The sequence below is a fragment of the Pediculus humanus genome, genomic scaffold, assembly GCF_000006295.1.
Source record: "Pediculus humanus corporis 1103172108310 genomic scaffold, whole genome shotgun sequence".
NCBI lineage: Eukaryota > Metazoa > Arthropoda > Insecta > Psocodea > Pediculidae > Pediculus > Pediculus humanus.
The window spans coordinates 107623-128856 of record NW_002987879.1 but is presented as its reverse complement, the minus strand read 5'-3'; the positions used below and the strand labels follow the sequence as shown (position 1 = coordinate 128856).

At 26.2% G+C, this 21234-nt stretch overlaps 7 protein-coding genes across 7 annotated transcripts; 3 read left to right on the top strand and 4 right to left on the bottom strand.

Moving 5' to 3' along the window:
- Positions 1-1457: 1457 nt before the first annotated feature.
- Phum_PHUM584050 (Importin alpha-3 subunit, putative) lies at positions 1458-3021 on the top strand (the record flags this gene model as incomplete). The annotated part of the gene is made up of 2 exons (XM_002432394.1): positions 1458-2831; positions 2923-3021. 2 exons carry the CDS (start codon positions 1458-1460, stop codon positions 3019-3021), a joined length of 1473 nt encoding a protein of 490 aa, XP_002432439.1.
- Positions 3022-4742: 1721 nt separating this feature from the next.
- Positions 4743-5666, bottom strand: Phum_PHUM584040 (uncharacterized protein; the record flags this gene model as incomplete). Its single annotated transcript, XM_002432393.1, has 2 exons — positions 4743-5516; positions 5595-5666. 2 exons carry the CDS (start codon positions 5664-5666, stop codon positions 4743-4745), a joined length of 846 nt encoding a protein of 281 aa, XP_002432438.1.
- Positions 5667-5996: 330 nt separating this feature from the next.
- Phum_PHUM584030 (tyrosyl-tRNA synthetase, cytoplasmic, putative) lies at positions 5997-7916 on the bottom strand (the record flags this gene model as incomplete). The annotated part of the gene is made up of 5 exons (XM_002432392.1): positions 5997-6107; positions 6187-6325; positions 6417-6687; positions 6766-7618; positions 7695-7916. The coding sequence occupies 5 exons, from the start codon at positions 7914-7916 to the stop codon at positions 5997-5999; spliced, it is 1596 nt and encodes a 531-aa protein (XP_002432437.1).
- Positions 7917-9881: 1965 nt separating this feature from the next.
- Positions 9882-11699, top strand: Phum_PHUM584020 (Cytoplasmic protein NCK1, putative; the record flags this gene model as incomplete). The annotated part of the gene is made up of 5 exons (XM_002432391.1): positions 9882-9987; positions 10127-10343; positions 10426-10939; positions 11155-11376; positions 11484-11699. The coding sequence occupies 5 exons, from the start codon at positions 9882-9884 to the stop codon at positions 11697-11699; spliced, it is 1275 nt and encodes a 424-aa protein (XP_002432436.1).
- Positions 11700-13747: 2048 nt separating this feature from the next.
- Phum_PHUM584010 (protein C3orf58 precursor, putative) lies at positions 13748-15107 on the bottom strand (the record flags this gene model as incomplete). The annotated part of the gene is made up of 6 exons (XM_002432390.1): positions 13748-13945; positions 14021-14139; positions 14211-14508; positions 14593-14696; positions 14787-14881; positions 15079-15107. The coding sequence occupies 6 exons, from the start codon at positions 15105-15107 to the stop codon at positions 13748-13750; spliced, it is 843 nt and encodes a 280-aa protein (XP_002432435.1).
- A 50-nt stretch (positions 15108-15157) lies between these two features.
- Positions 15158-16293, top strand: Phum_PHUM584000 (adrenodoxin, putative; the record flags this gene model as incomplete). The annotated part of the gene is made up of 5 exons (XM_002432389.1): positions 15158-15163; positions 15317-15344; positions 15389-15440; positions 15832-15938; positions 16049-16293. 5 exons carry the CDS (start codon positions 15158-15160, stop codon positions 16291-16293), a joined length of 438 nt encoding a protein of 145 aa, XP_002432434.1.
- A 291-nt stretch (positions 16294-16584) lies between these two features.
- Phum_PHUM583990 (TFIIH basal transcription factor complex helicase subunit, putative) lies at positions 16585-19847 on the bottom strand (the record flags this gene model as incomplete). The annotated part of the gene is made up of 10 exons (XM_002432388.1): positions 16585-17109; positions 17182-17460; positions 17538-17709; positions 17777-18134; positions 18213-18346; positions 18421-18517; positions 18589-18712; positions 18805-19038; positions 19176-19491; positions 19843-19847. 10 exons carry the CDS (start codon positions 19845-19847, stop codon positions 16585-16587), a joined length of 2244 nt encoding a protein of 747 aa, XP_002432433.1.
- Positions 19848-21234: the final 1387 nt, after the last annotated feature.

Below are 21234 nucleotides of genomic sequence, written 5' to 3'. Positions count from 1 at the left end.
TTATTTGAACGAAATGTTTTGACGAAAATCTTGCTTTTTCTTTATATTGGCATCTACATAAAATTTAACATATTTTTTTAATTATATCTAGTGACTTTTGATTGACTATTTTCCAAAAATGGCGACTGACCCACAGATAAAACAAAGGATGCAAGTCTTTAAAAATAAAGGAAAAGATCAGGATGTAAGTATTGAATATAATTGTTTGCTTATTAAATTTCTTTTTTTAGTTTTTATTATTCAGACTCTTTAAATTCAAATGATTTAATAGTTTTTGTACAGTTTAAAATGTAATTTTCCTTGGCGCTAAATAAACGTGTGTGCTTTGAATTTTTTTGTTCAACGCGGTTTCGGTAAAATGTAATTTATACATATTGTTTATTACTACGAAAAACTCAAAACATATTGATTCTGTATTTTTATTTAATTTTTTTGGCCACGCATGAAATATTACACCTTTTTCGAATACATATACATTAGGCTTGTAAAATATTACAATGTGATATGCAATATTTCAAATTTTTCCTTTAAAATTATGGTATGGTATTATTCACAACAAAGATTTTTATTTTTTATAATTTTTTTTTTTTTATTAATTTATATCCATTGATTATATTTTTAATTTTTTTTTTCTTATTTTCAATTTAAAATAATTTTTTACATCTGAAACATGTATTTATTTAAATTTTACTTATTTTTTATTCTCCTTCTTATAATACATATAATATATTAACGAATATTAAAAGATTAATATCGAGTGTTTGAAAAGAATTTTTCTAATGATATTTTGAATTAAATGAATCATATTGAATTGGTATTGTGGTAATATATATTTTAATTAAAATAAATATTTAAAAAAATTTTTTTTTTTACGAGCATTATTAAATTTCTAATTATAAATTTTTAATTGTAAAAAAAAATAAAAGTTTCACAATTTTATAATTTTGATGAAACATTGAAATTATCAAGTTTGATGATATCAGCACATATTTATATTTGTGTTGCTCATTTTATTATAATAATGAGCTATTATTCATTATTAAAAACACTTAAATTTTTGTATCGTATTTATACACTTAAATTTATTTTATAAATAATGTCGTTTAAATATTTATTTTATTTATTTATAAATTGTCTAAAAATAGTTTTATTCTATTCATATTTTTTTTCTGTTTAAGTATGTGTATTTATACTTAGATAAATATTTTGTAAGTAATATTACAGAAATTAATGAGAATAGATATGAGTGTGATGAGGAGTATCATTCGAAATGCATTTAGTCACACATGTGTGCTTGGCATTTTCCGAACCAAATATATAAAAAACACAGATTATGGAGATTTTTAAAAATTTATGTAAATTTTTGATCATCTCATTTAAATGCAATCATAAAATATTTATTTATTGCCTTTTAAAGATTAAATTTTTAAATTATGTTCGTTTTAAAATTACAGGAAATGAGAAGACGGCGCAATGAGGTCACCATCGAATTGAGAAAAAATAAAAGAGAAGAAACGTTACAAAAAAGACGAAACATATTTGATATTGAATCATTAGAAGAAGACGACATTGACAAAAAAATTAGCGTCGAAGAAATAGTTAGAAATTCTGCTAGTTCTAATCCGGAAATACAATTAAATGCCGTTCAAGCAGCAAGAAAACTCCTTTCCTCCGATCGGAATCCCCCAATAGATGATTTAATAAATGCAGGAATATTGCCAATATTGGTCAACTGCCTTTGTTCCGAAAATCCTACCCTACAATTTGAAGCAACGTGGGCTTTAACGAACATAGCTTCTGGTTCCAGTCGTCAAACAAAGGCCGTTGTCGATGCTCAGGCCGTACCACTGTTCCTTCAGCTCTTATTGTCTCCTCATCAAAACGTATGCGAGCAAGCCGTTTGGGCTCTTGGCAACGTTATTGGTGACGGCCCTGATTTACGAGATTACGTTATTAATTTAGGAGTTGTAGGTCCTTTGCTTACTTTTATAAAACCAAATATACCCATCAGTTTCTTACGTAACATCACTTGGGTTATCGTTAACCTCTGCAGAAGCAAAGATCCTCCTCCTCCTTCTCAAACCATCAGCGAAATATTACCCGCTTTAAACGTTCTTATTCATCATAGTGATATAAATATACTCGTCGACACCGTTTGGGCCATAAGTTATTTGACAGACGGTGGAAACGATCAAATTCAAATGGTAGTCGACAGTGGTATAGTATCGAAGTTAATACCGTTGTTATCTCATAAGGAAGTAAAAGTTCAAACGGCGGCTTTAAGAGCGGTTGGAAATATTGTCACGGGAACGGACGAACAAACTCAGGTTGTACTAAATTGCGACGCTCTTTCTCACTTTCCAGAACTTTTGTCTCACTCCAAAGAGAAAATATGCAAGGAAGCCGTTTGGTTTCTATCGAACATAACGGCCGGAAACCAGCATCAAGTTCAGCAAGTCATCGATGCAAATTTATTACCCCACATAATTAGAAATTTAGTCGAGGGGGAATTTCAGACGAAAAAAGAAGCGGCATGGGCTTTAAGCAATTTAACATTAAGCGGTAACCGAGATCAAGTAGCCACTCTAATACAAGAAGGTGTTATTCCGCCTTTTTGCGACTTGTTAGCATGTAACGATAATCAAGTTATACAAGTAGTTTTGGACGGGATTAACAATATGCTGAGAATGGCGGGTCCGCAAGTCGAGGGACTCGCTAACATGATAGAAGAATGCGGAGGATTGGACAAGATTGAAGCACTTCAAAATCATGAAAATCATGATATATATAAATTGGCTTTTGATATTATTGAAAATTACTTTTCGGAAGATGTAAGTTCTTTCTGCATTCTCACGTACATTCGTTCTTCCGCATTACACGTTTCCCATCTTTAAAAAAAAAAACATTTTTTTTTGTTTTTAGGCCGAAGACGATCCGAATTTAATGCCTCAAGCTACAGAAACAGGATTTCAATTCGATCCGAATACGAGTATATCAAGTGAAGGTTTCAAATTCGAGTGAAATTAAAAACGAAACGGGGAAAAAGAAAAAAGAAAGAAAGAAAAAAAAATTGAATTTCATTTTTACTATTGAATTATTTTCAAAAGGAATAATACACACAAGTTTTTATATGCCAATTTTTCTCAGCGGCTTCGGCTTGTTCATTAATGTTTCAATAACGATGGATATATCATTAATATTATTATTATTATTATTAAATAACACCCGATGGGGAATGTAAACAAAAAAAAAAAAATCAAAATTTTAAAGCAAATGTTATGTACATTTATATAATTTGATTTCTCAAACGTCGTCTGAATTTAATTTTTTCTTTTTTTTTTTTTTTAATAGAATTGATATTATTTCAAATTATTTATATATATATATATATATATATATCTCTCTCTCTTTTTTTTTTGTTTCTTTACGAAATTGGTACGTAGTTTTACTTTTTATATATATACATATATTATTTTGTATTAAATAAAATAATAATAACACGGGGATGTGATTTCAATTATTAATCAAATTTCTTTTTTTAATTAAATGAAGGTTGTTAATATAATTATTGGTTTATCATTTATCAATGGGATTAATATAATTATTTATAATAATTTGTGAGAAATCATTGAAAATTTGAAAAGTCGAAGCTGTTTTTATGAGAAATTACACGTTTTATAAATATATATATATATTGGCCATTTTAAAACATTGTTTCATCAATAAATAATAAATAATAATAAAAAAAAAAAAAGAAAATTTTTTAAATTGAATAATGGCTAAATAATTAATTTTTAAATCATTAATTTTAATTTTAATTTTTTTTTTATATACACATTAAGAATTGAATTAAATTCAAATTAATTATTTTAAAGAAAAAGAGAAAAAAAAATGATAATTAATCTGTATATTTTTAATTACGATTTAATTTCCTTTAAAAAAAAAAAAAATTGTTTTTATTTTCTCAGTCCAAAAAAAAATGTCTGTGGGTGAGAGTGAATCGTTATAATGACGTCATCACTACTTATATCCATTGAATATCATACAAAAATTTGATATTTTAAAAAAATTATTATTATTATTAATTTTGATAATGAGAATATTATTATTATTATTATTTTACGAACGAATCAATTAATATCTAATTAATTTTATCATTATTATTATTACTATTATTGTTTTCTTTTTTCTAACGTTTTTTTTTTTTTTAAATTAATTTTTAAAATAAAATTAAATGCTTCTGACATCATAATTAAATGCTATAATGATTTCCTTTTTATTTTTATTTTTAAAATTTGTAAAAAAGAAATAATTTTTAATAATAATAATTAAAAACGGATATTAAAAACCGTTACGAAAAAAAATTAAAAAATGTTTTTATTAAATAATTTTTTTTTATTATTTTTATGTAAACATGAAATGCGCGCGCAGAAACGGAAGTCGTGTCAAATTTGTGCGCGTGAAACGATGGTGGCGGCCATGTTTATTGCAAAAATGTTTCAGTTATATCATTGTAATACTTGTGAAAAGAAAATGAAAGTTTTTTTTGAATTATCATTGCTGAAAAAGTTTTCTTTTTTTGTTTTTCATTGCGGTAAGTAAGAAAATATCGACAAACGATTAAATTTTATAATAATTATGCTATAATAATGAAAAAATGGAATATTATTTGGTGATTAGTGTCCTGGGAAATATTTTGTGAAGGTTTTGTAAAGTGAATAATCAAAAAAAAAAGTTTTATGTTATTTAACGGATTGAAAACTTTTACATTCGCAAAAATTTCTTTGTAAATATTTTTCTGTTTTACCCTTAAGAACTTTTATTTCAGCAAATGATGGAAAATTAACGATTATTTTTAATTTACCCTGACGAAGTATAACGCTTTGATCAGATTTAACGTTTTTTTTTGTTTTGCTATCGTTTAAAAATGGCAAATTTGAATTTTTTTCAATTATTTCACATTTATTATTATTATCATTATTATCTTTTTTTGAAAATTTTTGAATAGAAGATTCGGAATAATTTTTATTAGATTTTTCTATAGATTTTGTTGATATTGATTTTTGATGAATTTTAGGAAAATCAAAATCGGATAATACGGGACAAACGGCTGATTTACTTAAACGTTTTGTTAAAATTTTTTTCGGTGGTGCCCACGGTATTCTTTCTTCGGGACCCGATGTTATTTTTTCAGGTTGGGGAGTGCATGCTGAACATTTTAATTTTCTCGTTGATTTTTTCGGCGTTGATTCCGGTGATATTTCCAAACAAGGTGACGGACTTCTTGTTTTGTGATAGATGCTCACTCTTCTTAAAAATGTCGGCGGTTCTTTTTCCCAATAATTATCCACTCTTTTCTTCGACATTATTGATCCTAAATGTTGTAAAAGTATAAAATTTTCATCTTCAATTTTCATTTGTCTTTCTCTTTCCTTTTGAAGTTTTTTTAATTTTATCGTTACATGATCTCTTTCTGCCGGGGGACCAATATCTATAACCGAGACAGCATTTACCAACTGAAATAATAACCAATTCTTACCCATACATATTTTCAATTTATTTAACCTCTTTTTTTAAATTAATTCATTTATAACCTTTTTTTTATGATAATTATATCTTCTTAATTGCCAAGGCCTTGTTAAAAGCTTTTCTCGTCTTGTCAACATGTTTAAACTGAATTATTTCTTTTTTTTAAAGTTATTTCATCAATACTTTTAAGTGTTCCATAGCAACATAATAATTAACGTGAATAACAGGGGTTATTGATTTATTCATTGTATTAAATGTGTTTTTATTTTATACTACTTCAACTATTAATTTTTTACTTGTTAAGACTATCACTAATAATGAATTAATAACAATAACTAAATTTATTACTTTCATATATTTTTTTATTTTTAATATATTAATATTTTTTCTTCCAAAATTTTTGTTGTAAATACAAAAAAGTAAATTTTTTTTAAATTCAATCTCGATAGGGCAATCATAATTTTCTTTTATTTAATAAATGTATTTTTCAATGTTTTGCATTTGATAACTCCATTTTTGGTTAACAATTGATTGTCTTTCCAACATGCTTCGCAAACTGAATTCGTTTTCAAGTCTTCCTAAAATTCCAAAAAAAAAAAAAATTGTTCACATTTTCATAAAGATAAATTTAATTGTTGAAAAAAAATCAATACTAACCTGAAGCTTTTCCCATATTTTTTTTTTGGGATTTAATACATCATCTGGAGTTCCGTTTGTAAATCCATCGACAAAAATTTTATCGCCACCTTGGCTACCTTCAGGAGGAGTCAAAATTTCAACTTCTTTAGGTTCATCTCTAATCGATAAATAATTTTATTTCGTTTAACAGGGTTGTAAAATCGAATACATATTTATTTATGAGTAAAAAAAAAAAAAAAAAAACTTACTTGGACGCACACAAAACCATACCACATGATTCGATTCCTCTCATTTTAACAGGTTTTAAATTACAAAGTACGACAACTAATTTATTTTTCAGTTCTTCTATGGATATATAATTAACGAGTCCACTTACAACAGTTCTAGGCTCATCATCTCCCACATCTATTTTTTCAACGTATAAAGAATCAGCATCTGGATGCTTTGAAACTTCTACAATTTTTCCAACTCTAATATCTAATCTTGCAGGAGTTAATTCTTCGACAGCTGGTTGTTTGTCTGGGAAAAAAGACAAATTTTCTATAATATTAGTAAAAAACGTTTCTAAAAATTTTTTTTGTTTTTTATTATGCTTACTGCTTTTATTTTTGGTAGGTGCTGGATAAGCAGAGTTTGTCAATTTTTTTAATTCAGGTGTATCGAAAGCTTTTCTTATAGGGGCTAACAGTTGATTAATGTAACCTTCCACAGCTAGTTTCAAATCACCGGGATGAAGTTGCAATGAAGCGAATGCTTCTTGTATAGCTTCAAAAGACCCAAATTCCATATTTCCACCATGTTCTTCAGATCTTTTAACAACAAATTTACCATCTTGAATAAATATTGGAAAAATAACATGTTTGACAAAAGCTAGAACGCCATTATCCTCAATATTTCCAGGCTCGCAAAAAGCTTTTTTTAATTTTTTTTTTACAGCTTCCGGAGAATCCAGCAAATCTATTTTACTATCTTCTTCCGACGAAGACATTTTGGCTCCAGTTAATCCTGGCACCATGCAATTCATTAGATGCACCCTTTTGGTATATCCTAATTGAGGCAAATATTTTTCAGCTAGAGTAAAAATTTTCCTTTGATCGACGCCACCAAATTGAGCATCTATTTTAAGATATTCTTCATCTAAAGCCTGGAGTCCGGGATAAAGCAAACCAGATAGTAATGGATGTTCGACTTGTTTCACAACTTCAGCTCCAGCTTTTTTAGCATCATGCTCCGTTATTAAGGTAGATAATTTATAAACATCAAGAGTGTATTCTTTGCTAAGCTGATAGTCTGATCCTCTAACAAATTTAAGCTTTTCAGTGGGAACATTAATAGATTTAAGCATTTCTGTAATGATTTGTTGATAATATGTTGTTCTGAGACTTAATAACTCCCATGGTGCTTTCATATTGTCCAAATATGCATGAAGGTCAGCAAATAGAATAGTTACCTAAATGAAATTTTCAATTACTTTTAGTTTTTTTTCTTTCTTTTCTTAAATTGAGTAAATAAACCAAACTACAAACCTCACATCCTGCTTTTAGAAAATCTGCAATTTTAGACATGGGTACAAAATATGCAATGTGAGGTTTTCCTGTCGTAGCAGTTCCCCAATATATTTTCAATTCTCTCGTTTTTAAAATTTCTAACATTTTTTCTTCTCCTAATACTTCTTGAAGATTTCTAGTAATTAAATTTTTTTTCTCTTCTAAACTGAGAGGCACTTTGCCTCCAGTTTCACCACACATTTTCGAATTCATCTGAAATTATTTTTTTTTTTTTTTATCATTTAATGATGCAATATTGAAAAATTTAATTAACAGCTTGCAGATCTATTTACCATATGTTAAAAAATAGTTAAATGCCTAAGGAAAAATAACTTAATTGCAGTTTGCTTCTTTCTTACTTTTTCGAGATAAAAAATTAAATTGCTTAAATATGGAAAACTTTTTTTCATTCAACAGCAAGTTATTAAAAACCTTTTAAAAAATAACCTTCAATTCAAAAATAGTAAAAAAAAAAAAAATTTAAAACGCGGTTGTTTATAAATTACACATAAGTTACATATTTAAAATTAAAATCTTTTAAATTTGAATTGATGCTTATCACTAGTGTGACAACCTAAACTAAAACATTTTTTTTCCAACAGGAAAAAAACGACATTTGTAAAATTCGAATGAGGAATTTAAAAATACCACATGTCAACGTGTCATTAGAAAGTAAATAATATACAATGTCGAGGTTTACAGGTAAGCGAAACTACTGTTTTAACTACTTGAAGCAATTAAATTTTTTTTCAATTCAAACTGTTCAGAAATCATAACTGTTTAAAATTCGACCTTGAAAAGTTTAATTAATTATTTAAAAAATAATTTCTTTTGTTTAATTTTATAAAATCAAGTTTAAAATTTTTTTGGGATTACATCAAAATTAAAAAATTAATATATTATTTTACATATTTGTTTTGTTGGTCAAAATAGAAAGTTGGGCGGGTTTTTTTTTTAAATTGAAAGTTGTTGACAGTTTTGCCAACTTAACTGATTTTCATGGCTGACAAGTTAGTATAGGTGCAAGGTGAAATATCATAAAGTGTGATGTTATTTTCAATTATATTATAGTATGGGTTTCTCTCCCTCGCGTAGAATTTATTTACGAAAGAAAATTATTTGAAATTAAATTAAAATACGGGGACATTTTTAATTTTTTTTTTTATTCGGGTTCTTTAAAAAAAAAAAAAAAAACAATAAAAATTGATTTTAGTTTTTTTTTTTTTTTTTTTTTGGTAATGATTAGTTGAATTTAATGAATCATAATGGTTTTTTTTTAAATATTAATAACCTAAGGGTGTATATTAATAGTTTTGTGTTTTTCACTAATTGCGTCATGTCTAGTTTAAAAATTGGTAAGTGAAAAAAAAATTTGTATTTTTTTTTTTAATTTTTTTTTAAAAATAAATATAAATTTTGTTTGTACTGAGTCACCTGTCATGGCGTCAATAAGACAAATGGGGCGGGCGGTCCCTTTAATTTTTATTTTTTTAAAAAAATATTTCGAGTTTTTTTTTCTTAAATAAGGCGAGTTCATTTTTTTTTTTTTTTTCAAAAAATTCGTTCGTTATTTTAAATATTGCAATAATTTTTTCAAAAGGTTTAAATTTTGATTTGAGTTAAATTTGTATTATGTAATATATATATATATATATATACAACATTCTTAAAAAAATTCTCTCATAATAATAAATTAATAAAAACAATTTTAATACTTATAAGCAAATTTTATGAATGACAATGATGATGGCCTTATAGATGACATAATTGATAAGGATTCAATTTATGCATGGTATCTTTGTATTATTACTGCAATTGTAAAAATTGATAGTATTTTTTTTTTTTTTGTGAATGGCCGATTTGTCAAGATTAATTATATTTTACAATGTGATTTTTTCATTCATTCATGGATTTTAGAAATCTCTACTCGTCGAATAAAAATTGTTTTTTTTTTTTTTTTTTTTTTTGTTATCTTAACGAATTGTCAGATTGAAATTGATTTTAGTTTTGTGTTTTCGTTATAATGTTTTTGTAGATAATGCTTGAATGTTTTGAGTAACACAGAATGTTTGTTGTGATTTTTTTTTTTTTATTGTAGTTAAAAATTAAATTGTGTTGCACTTGTTTAGTGGCAAATGACATATTAATGCATTGTAAAGAAAAACTATGCTGGAAGCTTGTTCGTGTCAGTCACCGGGAAATGTGACTTGGCAGGGAAAAATAAATTCTTATTCTTCGCCTTCGCATCACATAGGAATCATGAGGCCTCATGGTAAGTAGCATGTTATGAAATTTTTTTTTTTTAATTAATTATTCTTTTTTTGTTACAAATTAAGGTAAGTTAAATTAATTTTCTATAATTTTACTCGTGGATTTTTAATTTTTTTTTTTTTTTTTTATATATTTTTTAGGTAAAGGAAATCAAGATGATGTGTGCTATGTAGTTGCTAAATATGATTATGCAGCTCAAGGAGCACAAGAATTAGAATTGAGAAAAAATGAAAGGTACATGCTTTTGGATGATTCAAAACATTGGTGGAGAGTTCAAAATTCTAGAAATCAAAGCGGATATGTTCCTAGTAATTATGTCAAAAAGGAAAAACCTTCATTGTTTGACAGGCATGTGCAGTTTTTTTAAAGTGCGGTTAATTTAAAAAAAAAAAAAAAATTTGTTTAATTAACTTAACGAATCAATTTTTTGCTTTTTTAGCATCAAGAAAAAAGTTAAAAAAGGATCCGGATCTAAAACGCTTCCTCCGAATTCTAATAATTCACCATCGAGAACAATGGATTCCCCATCTTTGAGTAGAAAACTTCCTGCAGATCCTTCCGAAGCCATAGGAACAGCAGTGGTTAAATATAATTATCAAGCTCAACAACCGGATGAACTTTCTTTAACTAAAGGAACGAGAATATTAATATTAGAAAAAAGTAACGATGGTTGGTGGAGAGGTCAAAGTGGAGGAGCATCCGGATGGTTTCCGAGTAACTACACACAAGAGGAAGGAGATGGAGATGATGGGATTCACACGTATGCCATGGCAGAAAACGTTCTGGATATTGTAGTGGCTTTATATTCTTTTTCTTCAAATAACGATCAAGAACTTTCATTTGAAAAAGGTGATAGACTAGAAATATTGGATCGTCCCCCCGCTGATCCAGAATGGTATAAAGCGAGAAATGCACAAGGCCAAATAGGATTAGTTCCCAGGAATTATTTACAGGTGAGATTTACGATGTTTGTTGGGAATTGTGTACAAGTGCACCCGTCGGTTTTGTTTTTTTATTTTAATTAATTTAAGTTTAATTTATTTTATTTTTTATTTATTATTTTTCATCGAAAATCATTTTGTAAATTTTTTGTTGTTCTTCATTTTTTTTTTTTTTTTTTTAATTTGCATGGAATATTATGTGAATGTTATTAAATGACATAAATCAGGAATTGAGTGAATATCTCACGCAGCCTTTCCGAGACAGAGGAGTCGGGGGAAATGCCGAGAGACACGATTCAATGGACAGACGCCCACCGGATGGTATGGACAGACCTCATTTGATCGGAAAACCTTGGTATTATGGTAATATAACGAGAGCTCATTGCGACAGCGTACTAAATCAACACGGTCACGACGGAGACTTTTTAATTCGTGATAGCGAAACAAACGTGAGAGCATTTAACGAACTCTTTGATTTCATTATTATTATTATTATTATTATTATTATTATTATTATTATGACTATTTTTATTATAATAATATATTGTATTGTCAGGTGGGAGATTATTCCGTGTCTTTAAAAGCTCCGGGTCGTAACAAGCATTTCAGGGTGTACGTCGAAGGAGCATTGTACTGCATAGGACAACGAAAATTTCACACGCTCGATCAACTCGTGGATCATTATCAAAGAGCTCCCATTTACACGAATAAACAAGGAGAAAAATTATACCTTGTTCGACCTCTACCAAAACCTGGCGGTCCTCAAGTTTAATTTTTTGATCGGCAGCGGGCAAATGTATTAAAGTGTTCTTCTTCTTCATACGCAACCAGTGGACGTCAGAAGCAATACGTTGTTTGCCCTCTGCCCGATTTAAATTCCACATCTGGAACACTGGACTAGTCTACTGCTACACTACTACTACTACTTCTATTACTACTAATTATTATTATTATTATCAGTTAAGGATTTTGTATTTATTTTACTAATAATCGTATGATAGCCATTATGATGACACTATAAATATTTAGCAATTTCGTAGTAGGTTTTTTTTTTCAATACCATTTTTTTAATGCATTTTTTTAATGGAATTTATATACATATATAATTAATAATTTTATTATTATTATTATTATTATTAAACGATTGAATTTTTATATAAAATTAATTATAGTTTTATAATATGGCCAAAGAAGGATGGAAGGAAGGGAGAGTTTCCCACGATGATGATGATGAGTAATTTTTATTAATTAAATTATTAATAAGGTTATTATTATTATTATTATTATTATTATTATATTAAAGCAGCTAATTAGAATGAAAATTAAAATGTTAAAAGGAAAATTACTGATCGGATAAGGGAACAAAATATTATTTATGTATCATATAAATCGGTTTGAAAGGTTATTAATTAATAAAATTAAAGAATAAGGGAGAATTGCTCATGTAAATCTTTCAATCTGATTCTCGGAGTTGAACGCAATTTAAACACTTAATAATAATAATAATAATAATAATAATAATAAAATTGATTTAGTTTTAATTTTTTGAAAAAATTTCGTGACATGATTGGTTGTGATTGATTGATTGATTGATTAATTATTGAAAACATTTCTTTTTGTAAAATTGTTGAAAGTTTCAACTAGTCATCACTATATTAATAAATTATATTTATAATTCACAAACACACACACATTGAAACAAACGTTTTTTTTTTGCCTGAAAACTTTATTTATTTATTATTATTATTATTATTTTAATACTTATCGATGATGATGATGATGATGAAGTGTTAATTGATTTTTTAAGGTTCGAAAAGAGAGTATCGAAAAATTAGATATAAGGAAAATATTTTAATAATTTTATTATTATTATTATTATTATTATTATTATTTTATTAAAATAAATAAGTGTGTGTATCATGTATTATTTTTATCGTATAATTTAAAATACCATACGAAGTGATTTTTCTCCCCCGGGACGCGGGGGAGGGGGTAAGACTGATACCAAAATTCTTTTTGCTTTTGGTACTTTGTTAAGAAGCATCATAAAAAAAAATCAATATCAAATATATAAGGCAATTAAAAAATGTATATACCCATATAATAATATTTATTAAGTATTATTTATAAAAAAAAAATTGAAAAAGATTTGCTGACGAACAAAATATTTAAATGACGTCAATGATGACGTCATTAACGTTTTTTTTTTTCGGTATTCAAAATGGCAGCTAATAAATTTTTTATATTGTGCCATTGGCTTTTAAATAATTTTTGTTTTCTCAACATCAATTTATTATTAGGTTGTAAATAATAATTTTGTATAATTTTTTTAATAATAAATAAAATGTACGGATTAATAATTTTACATAATAATAATAATAATAATTACGAATAAATGTTTGTTTCATTTATTTCTTTTCAAAATCATATTAAATTATCAAAAATAAAAATTAAAATTTTTATTGTATTTTAAAGTGACATTTTTCAATATATGTTTTTAAACTTTTTATATGATATATTTTTAAATATTATAAACTATAATTGAATAAATTTACTTTTTTCTATTATTATTATTATTAATATTTAATGAAAAACAAAATGGCACCTACATTTATATACAATTGTATTAGTTATTATTAATATTTTTTTGTTTATTTTTTCGTCCGATATATATATATTTAAAAGTTTGATTTAAAATAATATTTAAAGAAAAATTAAAATGAAAAAAGCGATAAATTCATTTTAATTAAATAAAAAAGGTTTGTATTAATAAAATTACTTTTTTTTTTTTTTTTTTACAGTTTTAAATTTCGAGTAGTTTTAAATGAAGTGTTGCCAACTGTATCCGACCGTTATTTTTTCTAAAAGTTTTGCAAGTTTTTCACCAGCGGTAACGCGATCGTTAATTTTCGTTGGTTTTTTACATTCGTTTAATAAAAATTCCAAATCTGGATTTAAATTCGTAATCGTTCGAGGGATTTCTTTTAACAATCCATAATCGGAATGTGATAAAATATGCTGAAATTTTGACGGTTGTACGATAAAACAAAATTTAACAAATTCTTCGTAATCAATTTAATCAAGTTCGTTTACCGTGCATATCGAGTAATAATTGTGATCGCTTAAATAATGGCTACAAATGTCCGATGAGGAAAATGAATAATCATCATCATTATCATTCCATATTTCAGTTTTATGAATTTTAGCTTTTACTGTAATGTAAATATAGTAATTTAATATTCTTTTATATTGTCGATGATTGTGTGATGTGAGTTTTAATTACCTGAACTACTTTTTTGACTTTTCTTATCAAATATTATAACATTATCTAAATCAACCAGCGAAACATTTCCATGTTCATCGACAACAATATTATAAAGGGAAATATCAGTGAAGTAAAATATAAAATCCGAACTGCTAAATGTAAAAAAGTTAGCCAAATTTAAAAGTTTAATAGAGAGTAATGCTCTCGTTTTAAAATCACATGACAAAAAATTATCCAAAGGTAATCCTTTATATTCTTCGACTAAAAAATCTCCACATGCGCCAATGTATTTAGGAAAACCTGATTTTCCTAGAGACTGAAAATACTTTTAAAAAAAATTAAAGGCATCCATTACATTAACATTCATAAATTTTCAAACTTATTTATAAAAGCATCTTACCAACATCAACAAAGGTTCTATACTGACATCGAGAAATGACCAAAGTTGATTTTTTTTAACTGATTCGACAACATTTTTATATAATAATTGTAAACTATCAAATCCTTGACATAAAATAATGTTACTTAAATCATTATTCACGTACTTTATATTATTATTATTATTTTCTTTCAAATTGAATTCTTTTATTTTACTCGTTTTCCTTTTTACAACGACTAATTCCGTTTTATTGAGTGTACCATAAAAAACAGATTTTGTTAATTTCGGATTGAAAATTAATAACAAACTACTAAACCAGTTTAATTGAATTATATTTGTTTTAAAAAAATGACACAAATTATTATCATAACATTCGGGACAATTTTTCACAATAAAAAATAAATTATATCGAACGCCCAGATATGTTATGAAAAATATCGTAAAAATAATTTTTTCAATTCTTTTTCCATCAAAATATTTTATATATAAAATAATTCCTAACATAACTTTTTCAACTCATAATAATAATAAGACATTTTTATTTTTCATCAGCTGTTACAATGTCACGAAAAAAAATTTTTTCAAAATGGCGGTAAATTTAATTAATATTTGTTGTGATTTTAAATTTTCATTTATAAAATTTTTACCTTCTTTATTTAAATTTTATCCCGTTTCTAATTTTAAACAAATACATTTTACAAATTGTTTGTATTATTATTATTATTATTATTATTATTATTATTAGACATTTTTAATTTATTTTTGTTTGACTTGTATGCACACAATAATAATTTTTTTTTTTTTTTGTTATTTTTAGGTTTATTGCATGGTGAATATGAATGGAAAGATCCAGAATCACCAGATGAAATGTAAGTTTTTTAAACCTATATAAACTGGCACAAATTTTGGGCGTCTACCTTCATTTGTTAAAAACAAATTATGTAAAGGTAAAAAATTTTCCTAACCTAAAAATGTCAAATAATAAATAATCTATTTAATGTCTGGATTTTTTTCTACATTTTATTAAAAAAAAAAAAAAAAAACATTAAATATAAGTCGGCACTATGTAATTGTATTTAAAGAAGTAAAAATTACAATTTCTTAAAAATTATTTCCTCTTAAAAGTATTATTATGTAAAATTTTTATGTTCTGATTTGACTTTTTCTTTATATTTAATGGATAATAGAGTTCATTTAACATTTAATATTAAAAGTTATTTTGAATATCGAGATGATTAATTTTATAAATTTTTGTTTCAGAGTTAACATAACCTATATCGACAAAGATGGTAAAGAAACTCAAGTTAAAGGAAAAATAGGTGATAATCTTATGTATTTAGCTCACAGGCATAACATTGAAATGGAAGGTAAGTTTTTAATTTATTTAACATCAACATTATATTAACAATTTATAATAAATACTTTATTTCTACTAATAATAATAATAATAATAATTAAATGATTTGGGATTGATTAGGAGCTTGTGAAGCATCATTAGCATGCACAACATGTCATGTTTACGTGTTAGACGATTATTTAGAAAAATTACCAACACCCGAAGAAAAAGAAGAAGATTTATTAGATATGGCTCCATTTTTAAAAGAAAATTCAAGGTTAGGGTGTCAAATTGTTTTAACTAAAGAATTAAATGGAATTAAAGTGAAATTACCACAGGCGACTAGAAATTTTTATGTCGATGGTCACAAACCCAAACCTCATTGATAAATAAATTTTCAAAAACAAAATTATTTTTTCAATTTTAGTAAAAACAATTTTTCTATCAACATGTGTGTAAATTATGTATATATATATTGTTATGACAAATCATTAAACAAATTATTTGATTATTGTTTGCTCAATCATTGATATCGAATAAGATTCGTTTCAAATTTTTTTTTCCTTTCTCGATATGTATTATGAAATAAAGGTTTAAATAGGAATTTTTTTTTTGGATGATTAATCGAAAACCTTAAATTGTGTTTTAATATATATATATATATATTATGTATATTTTTATATTTGATGAGCTTGTTGTCGAATCTTTTCATATATTTCTTCGTTGTTGAGTTGTTCGAGTGTAAGAAGTGACACTCCCAATTGATCTTTTTTAGTAAAATCTTGAGCCATTTGCCTCAACCAAATTTTACACATGTGTACGGCTTCTTCCGTTGACAAATTGCATAAATTATCTTTTAAATGTTCCTGTATCCATTTTGGAAGTTTTCCTCTTTTATCATTCCTGGAAAATCTCTTATCTGCGAAAATCATTATACCGTAGTCTGTTTTACCTCTCAAAGCTCTTCCCACGCATTGAGCTGCGTGACGCATTGCGTCAAACGTAAGAAAATCGTTTTCCCTTATTTGAAACTGATCCCTTAGATAATCCAGCCTCGCCCTAAGGATACGTGATTGAGTGTACACGTAAGGAATACCAAACATTAAAACGGCTCTGCCAAGGTGATGATCAAAATCTACACCTTCGGATACTTTTCCTCTGGCAACTGATAGTAACACTGCTCCCCTACCACTTTCACATGCCTGAGGGAAAATTTCTTTAAATATCGAGGAAGGAAGGAAAAGACGCAGGTTAATTTTTTAAAATTTATTTACCTTTATGTAATTAAGCAGTGCTAAACTTGTCTCGGCAGCATCTTGAGTTTCTATAAATAGTAATTTATGCTTTTGCAAATTATTAAGCACCCCTTGATCGTACCAACTTGCGACCACTGATTCCAGGTATAAGTAAGATGTAAAAAAACAAACGACACCGTCAGGTACGACCGAACTTATTTCTACCAATAGTTGACCGTAATTTCTCACGACCGCGACATCTTCTCTTGTTTCAAAACGTGAGGAAATAGCCACTTGATCATTACCCTTAGAAACAATCTACAAAAAAAAAATTAAAGTGTGAGTTTGCAGTCAAAACCTAAACCTAAACCTTTTTCAATAATTGTAACAATTACCATTGGCAGCAAACAAGGTCTAGCTAATGTCATTGTAAAAGAAGCCATGATAACCGGATGAAAATCTAAAATTTTAGGATACATATCCAATGGAGAAAGAGTTCCTGAAGTGATGACCACACTTTGAAATCTATCAAAAACTGGTTTCATGGCTATTGAGGAATCGAGACACCTGAAAGTTTAATTTATGACTTTTTCACTCGATTAATCACATCACAAATTTTGTATTGAATACTCACGAGAAATGCAATATTGGATTTGGTACAGTGGGAGCCTTATCGTCAAAAGGTTCAATTATGATAGTGAAACCTTTTGTGTATGTAGAAACCAATGTGGCCAAGTGAGTTACGAGTACAAGAGATGTGAAATCTGTATGATCCGCAATTTCCAAAGTTCTCAATAATGATGACAAACGTTCGGCGCAAAAACGTAACGGTTTTCTTTCAATACAAACTTTACCATACACATCTTTTAAAAATGAAGCAGGTGATTCTTGTACGACATGTTGAACTCTTAATCTTGTTTTCAAATATTCCACAAATCTTTTAAGAAAACTAATAAAATGTTCAGCATTTCTAATGTTTCCTGGTATCGATTCTAAATTCAAAAATTTTAATTTATAAACTTTTTCCCACATGTTTTTTTTGTAAAATTCAAGTTTTGTGTGATTCGTACCTGTTAGAATTTCTTCTGGTAAAACCGGATTGGCTAATATTAAATCTGTTTCTCTGGCTATTCCTGCTTCCCTTAAACCAGCAACCAAACGATTATATTCTTCTTTTAATTTATTGGCATCAGATTCCTTTATTCTGAAAATTTTTGTAATTAAAATGAAGGAATTTTATTAAAGCTCAAGTTACAACAGATAATTAACTGAACTTACTCGGCAATATTTTTTTCCAGTCTTTGAATTGCTTGGGTACTTTTATCAATGGTACGCCTATGAATTTTTACACTCATCGAATCAATACAAACATTATCTGTAATTTAAAAAAGTTTTACATATTGATTTAAATTAAAACTCATTTAAATTATCCTTATTAAAAATTACCTATATTGTGAGCTTCATCGAATACCACGACAGCAGTTTTTGTTAATTCTTTTGATACAACATTTGCTATTTTAGGATCTAATAAATAATGGTAACTGTAAACTATAATATTGGCTTGTGCAATCTAAAATTTTTTTTTTTTTTTCGTTAATGAAAAATTTAGGTAGAGTTTTCTCTTTTTTTCTTCATTTTTATTTATTTTTTTTTTGTACTTACTAAATGCCTAGCAAGAAAATATGGACAGTAACCTTTGGTTTGAGCATAATTTTTTATATCATCAATACTGTAAGCTCCCGGCATTACCGAATCCTCTCTTCCAAAACAATCGAAACCTTCATAAAAATCACAAATTGGTACACTTTTATTATATCTATGTTGCTCTCTGATGTATGATGCAGTTAAACTGTGACATCGTCCATCGACTACTTTTCCTTCTCTTTCTTTGCTCACCTAATTTTATTTTAATTTTAATTAATTCATGAGTCTAACAAATTATTTAAATGTTAAATAAAAGCAAAATAAATTGATCTTATAAAAAAAATTCATGCCTCAGGATGAATACATAAATTTTTCCTAGATGTTAAAACTAAACCGAGCATTTTTGTAGCTTTTCCAGTTTCTTGTTCTATGTATTTAAACAAAAGTCTTAATTCTTCGACAACTTTTTCTATTTCTGGAACAGTTCTTGAACAGTAAATTAATTTTGTGACATCCAAAGGATATGTTAACATGTACGAAACAACCAATGATAACAATGTTGTTGTTTTTCCTGTCCCTGAAGGCATTTCCAGTAAACAATGTCCTTTAGCATCCAAACCTTTTTTCAATTCAATCATATAAGCATATTGCTCAGGATAAATATAATCGTATGGAAAATAAACAAGAAGTCCATCAACGCATAACCTGTGAAAATAAAAAAGTACGATCTTAGAATTTATGAATAAAAATCGTTTTCATTCAATAATTTGTATGAAGGAAAATTGTCAAATACTGTTTGTTTTTAAATTAAAAGTAATTAAAAATTTTTTAAAAAATTAAAATTTTCAGGTACTAGAGGTAGAAATAATCAGTTTTATAATGTTTATTGGAATAAGAATATGTAAAAAGCTTATTAAATTTATTATTGAAAGCCGGCATTGTAAAGGATTTTTCCTCAGAAAAACCTCAAATAAAAATTAAAATCGTTATTATATAATACAAAACCGTAAAAAAATAAAAAAAAATTTCAATTTTTTTAAGTAAATTAAGACGTACTTCATTTTAAAAAATGTATAAAAATAATTCCGGTTAAAATAAAACTTATAATGAACTTAAAAATCATTCATAAATTTTGAAATCATTCATAACGAACTGTTGACCAACGAGGTTTTTTACTATGCATCAAAGAGCCATAGTCCCTGTGGCTAGGTAAGGAACTAACAAAATTGTCATTTATCGATCTTTATATTTGTTCATAAATTAATTTTTATTTTAATAAAATTAAATTAATTATACATTTTAAAAAATAATTCGATAGGTAAAAACTTATTTGTGAACGTTTGAATTTATTTTTTTTAAAATAAATTGATCCGTAAACGATCAATGTAAAAATTAATGAGAGAAAAGAATTTATTTACTCTGTGGAAAAACATATGAATGAGACAGTGAGAGCCAGTGAAGAAACCTTAGGCCCTAGGCCTACTTCCTGTGTTTTGCAAGTATAGGCTGATGTATCATTTATGCCTCAAAAATGGTGAAAATAAATTCGAAATGGGGCAAAAGTAGAATATTCTACTTTTCAAAACATGACAGAGGCATATGAAGAGTAAGTACTCGATTTGTAAAAGACATTTATTCATTTATTTTATAAATTAATAGATTATTGTTAATCGGGGCTAGGTCTTGGATAGGCTTAAACTCTGCACTTGCATTTTACAATTTTATTTTTTTTATATCTTGATCAATTTAAAATTTTTTTTTATTTATTTATTAAATTATTAATTAATTAATATCTATATTATCGAAAAAATTTTCGACTACAACTAATCTTATAATCGTTTAAATTTTATTTTATCCAGTTTTTTAAATGAAATATTTAATTTTTGTTTTTCTTTTTTTTTTTTTTTTTTTAATTGTTTTAATGTTTAATATATAATTCACATTAAACATAAAAAATAATAATAATAATAATATTTTCAAATTACTTATTTGCATTTTCTTTTGTTTTTTATTAAGTTATAAAATGAAATAATTTGAATGAATGAATTTTTTTTTGTACATTCACTAAATAAATTTTAATGATAATGGATAATTTTTAAAATTAATAATACTTGCTTTTTGTTCTTCGAATTGTTTCTTTCTTTCTTTTGTTTAAAACTCTTAATCTTAGTGTAAAAAGATAAAAAAAAAAAAAAAAAAAAAAAAGAAAGAAAGATATATACAGTTGATATTATTTATTAAAATTTATTTTGTTCATTAATTATAATAATTTAACTTAATGTTTCTGTAGCAAAGATTTTTTGATATTTTACGATCAATGAATCAATGTTAAAATGAAAATTAAAATGGCAACAGCGACGAAATAAAATTAATAAATGTATTGGAACACATTTATCGAGTATATTTATTGAAAATTTTTAAATAATATGTACATATTGTTATTAATTA